The sequence below is a fragment of the Bufo bufo genome, chromosome 3, assembly GCF_905171765.1.
Source record: "Bufo bufo chromosome 3, aBufBuf1.1, whole genome shotgun sequence".
NCBI lineage: Eukaryota > Metazoa > Chordata > Amphibia > Anura > Bufonidae > Bufo > Bufo bufo.
In genome coordinates, this window is record NC_053391.1 from 676,907,720 (window position 1) to 676,912,007 (window position 4,288).

General features: G+C 38.0%; 1 protein-coding gene across 1 annotated transcript; it reads left to right on the plus strand.

The window, feature by feature from the left end:
- The first annotated feature begins 1,731 nt into the window (after positions 1 to 1,731).
- FAM181B (family with sequence similarity 181 member B) lies at positions 1,732 to 3,789 on the plus strand. The gene has a single exon (XM_040422646.1). The coding sequence runs from the start codon at positions 2,010 to 2,012 to the stop codon at positions 3,006 to 3,008; it is 999 nt and encodes a 332-aa protein (XP_040278580.1). The 5' UTR covers positions 1,732 to 2,009; the 3' UTR covers positions 3,009 to 3,789.
- Positions 3,790 to 4,288: the final 499 nt, after the last annotated feature.

Below are 4,288 nucleotides of genomic sequence, written 5' to 3' on the forward strand. Positions count from 1 at the left end.
TACGACTGGTGTATGAAACGTCCCTCTTAATAATTCCCCCTTTAGTTTTAAATATCAGCCAGGAACAGGGAGAAGAGTCCAAGCTCTGGGATACAAGCTTCTCCCCATCCTTCTAGTCTTGTATGAAAGGTCTCCTGCTATACGGAAATATATTTTACTGCCAAGTTGTCCAGGATCACGATGACACGGCTCTTCTTCTCCAAATACACTATTGTCCACAGGTTGTTTCTAGTATTACACTTCATTTGCGGTAAACTGCAGTTCCAGGCACAACCCATAGACAGAGGTGGCAGTGTTTTTGGAAAAAAGCATCAATGTTTTTCAAATCCTTGAGAACCCCTTCAAATAGTAGAATTTCTCCCTAAAACAGAATCCGGTGGAACTTGGGACTTTTTTTTTTTCTGTCGCCTTTCAGATGACTCTAGCAGAAGAATTCTCTGCGTGCCTCTGTAGGAATTCGGAGGCATACGGGGGTACGTACCGTGAGGCCGTAGATACCTCCATGACGAGTTCATTGGATTCACTAGTATTTTTGTGATACAGAGATTATATACTAAATAACAGACTGACCCTCAATATCAGATCAGTGGAGGTCCAACTCTCTGAACACCATCCACCAGCCGTCTGCACCCGCCCGATCACCATGAAGTACATGTACGTCACGGGTCTTTAAGTCCCGGAATGAAATGACGTACATGTACGTCATGGGTCCTTAAGGGGTTAAAGGGTACGTGAGGCTTGTGTGAGCGGTGCAGCCACATCAAACTTAACCTGCAGTCCCCCGAGATAATATTGGTGGCACAGGGTTATCACATGAATTTAACTGAAGCTGTATTTACCCCTCACTGCTGCTACTGTGCGTTGAGACTTGGATCTCACACTGATCTGATCTTGAGGATTTACCATCAATATTCTAAAGTTGGAATACCCCTTTAATTTTTTTCATTTCTTTTTCAAAATTTATTTCAAATGTAAATTTAATTCAAAACTTTTTTAGAAATGTATATTGAATGTATCAGAAGTTTTTCGATTTTATAAAATTGAATCTGCATGTATTTAAAGCAAAGTTTTGTTAAAAAATTACATCGAAAGGCGAAAAAAAAAAAAAAAAATCTATCTATCTTATACGGTACCCTATCTATCTATTTATCTATCTATCTAATATCTATATATTATCTTTTTATATCTATCTATAAATTATCTATATCATATCAATCTATCTCATCATCTATCTAAAAATGTTTAAAGTAACTGTATAATGAATGTATCAGTAGTTTCTTGGTTTTATAAAAATTTATCTGCATGTAAATTATTTACAATTTGCATCAAAAAGTAAAATAAAAAATTAAATCATAAAAGAACAACAAGAGCTAAAAGCAGGGGAAAAAAAACAAACCAAAAACAAAGAAAAACAAAAACTTTCTATTGGATCAATGCAAAAGAAGAAAAAAAAAAAAGTTACGACAACACGAGTATTTATGTTATCCCAGGCCTGAATGGAAACAGGGGAATTGTACTTTGTTTTGTTGCCGGAGGAGAAGAGAGCACAGTGTAGTCTTTATTCCAGACCTTGCATGATGTATCATTCCCAGCCCATGGATTTAGTGAAAGCTGATACCATTGAGACTTGCAGACCTCCTACTTATCTGTCCCTCCCATTCTTTTCAGGATGTGTGTTTCTGGTGAGAACAAATTAAACTGAAAAGGAGCTGAAAGCCTGAGACTGACTTCATCTCTCTCTCGGCTTCGCCGCATTCAACTTGGAGCCACATTTTTACCTGTTTTAGCAAATATTTGCCTTTTTTTTAGGATGAAGTTCAACTTTTTGAAAAATCTTGAATGCTACAAATTTGTCAACCAGCAAGAACATTGAGAATATCCACTGGGATCTACAGATATTACAGACAGGTGTTCCATTAGAATATGATCTTCAAGACAACTGGGTTACAGATTTTGACCAGGATTGATGTTTTTGACTCTTGATCAAGAGCGAGGAATTGGCAATCGTGATGGCTGTTCAAACTGAAATTATGAATCATCATTTTATGCCCTTATATTTCGCCGGATCTGCAGTGGACTTTGAGAAAGGATATCACGAAGGAGTCGACTTTCTGGGAGCTGTTGAAAGTGGGGACTATAAAGAATCAAGCAAGGATTTGCTTAGTTTTATTAATATGGCTTCGAGTAACATCAAACTTGCCCTGGACAAGCCGGTGAAGTCAAAAAGGAAGGTCAACCATAGGAAGTACCTACAAAAACAGATTAAAAGGTGCACCGGGATGATCAGTAATGGACTTACAACTCAAGGGTCTCCAAAAGGTCAGGTCACATCTCCTGGCAGCAGCCCTCAAAATTATCACTGTAAGCCTCCTCCGAAGAGGGACAATAACCAGTCGAACTTACAGAGCAAGAGCTTGGCTGCTCTTTTTGACAATGTCAGGGAAATTCGTGGGGAAAAATGCAAAAAAGTGCCCTTGAGGAATCGTAACCTGCCGCCATCTTTCTTTACCGAGCCTGCTTATTCCTCACCTGTTCTTCATACCAATTCTGGAGTGATGACTTTAAAGGACTTGGATAAAGGTAACCAAGAAAGTGTTGAATTTTTTGACCTTTTGGGCCCTGATTACAACAACATGATCTCCGAGCAAGAGATCATTCAGGGGGCATCAGTAAAGATACACCAAGACGTCCCGGCAGAACATTCTGTCTACGACCCGCATCACTTACTAAATGGGCTCCTTTATTCCGACCCCTGGAATCCATGTAATCCAATTAAAAAGAGTCCCGTGGGAACTTGCAGTCCAAACTTGAATGAAAGTTTGAAATGTATTCCAGTGCCATTCCCTGTCTTTTCAAACACCACTGAGCCTACCACCATCTCAGCTTCTGTGGAGGACCACTGTCCCAGCATAACACCGTTTAACCCCTGCTATCCCGAGTGCTCCTTGCCCCAAATGTTCTATGACTGTGGTTCAGGATACAATAGAATCGGTTACTCTGTTTTGTAGAGCTTTCAAAAACATTTCTAAGGACCTTTATTCAGATGGCTGTGCAATAGACTCATTGAAACACAACATAATGATGATTTAACCCACCAGTCTCGCAACTCAACATGACCCTCAGCATCTGTAACATTGACATTCGAATTTTTAGATTTTTTTAAAATATTTTTTAAATTCCCATCTAAGAAGCTATTTTAATCAGGCGATGGGAGATTAGCCTACTACTGAAAGCCATATCTGCAGTTGTATAAATATACTGGTACGCTATCTATTGGTCTATGCTAACTTCAACCTTTTGGGTCTTTCTTTGTGTGAAACGTTATCAACAATGCAAAAAAATATCTTATGCAATAAAAAAAAAATTTAGCACAGAAAATGTTTTTGTTAGAATAAATGAAAGTAAACGGTTGTTATCTATGTCTGTAGCCTTTGCTTTCCTTGTATTTTTGGTCTCTTTGGTCTAGTAGAATTTTGGGGTAATTTTATTTCGACAATCTGTGGTCCCTTCAAATGCAGTCGCCTTTCCATCCTCTCTGAACTCCTGACCCCTTCCCAAAAACAATATATTTTCTTTATTGATGAACTGAAGGTTGCCCGCCTCGTTTTATTAACTGTTTGTTAACCGTTTTGGTTGATGTCGTAGTGAAAGTAAACTGTGTCCTCACGGAACTGTGGTGATCATACACGTATGATCGTTATATTATTTGTAAGGGGACCATGCATAAAGACTCTACTTCCTTTGAATCTGAATTTTTTTTTTCTTTAAAAAAGTTGCAACTATTTTTGCTCTGGGTGCTTTATTTATCAAAATAACCATTATGGGCCTGTTATTTCTGCCATGTTATTTGTTCATATCCTTCCATAAACATACCACGTTGCCTGCAACAATGTAACCCCCTATAAAAAATATAATAAAAAAAGTTGGATGGTTTGTGGTCCTCTTTGAAATACTGCTTGCGGTACTTGCGTCTTTACAATTGTGGCTTTTCGTTCGCTAAAAAAAAATATTTGGGCCAAATATGCCTATCCTGAGCGGCTGAAATGGGAATACCCTTTTTAAGATTGTTTCTACTCATAGCATCAAATCAACCATCTATTAGTAAGTCTGGAGTTAGAGAAGCAGCTGAAGTTTGATAACTTTTTGTAATTATTTTGGTATTTTTTGTGAAAGGAAAACAATTTTGGAAAGACTTCCACGGCAATAGATTGCAATAATGCCAATCAGTTTGTAAATTGATAAGATGTAATGACATTACTTCAGCTTCTGTCTGACTTCTAATTAACTA

Excerpts from the sequence above, each read along its gene's own strand:
- FAM181B (XM_040422646.1), top strand. The coding sequence starts at position 2,010 with ATGGCTGTTCAAACTGAAATTATGAATCATCATTTTATGCCCTTATAT.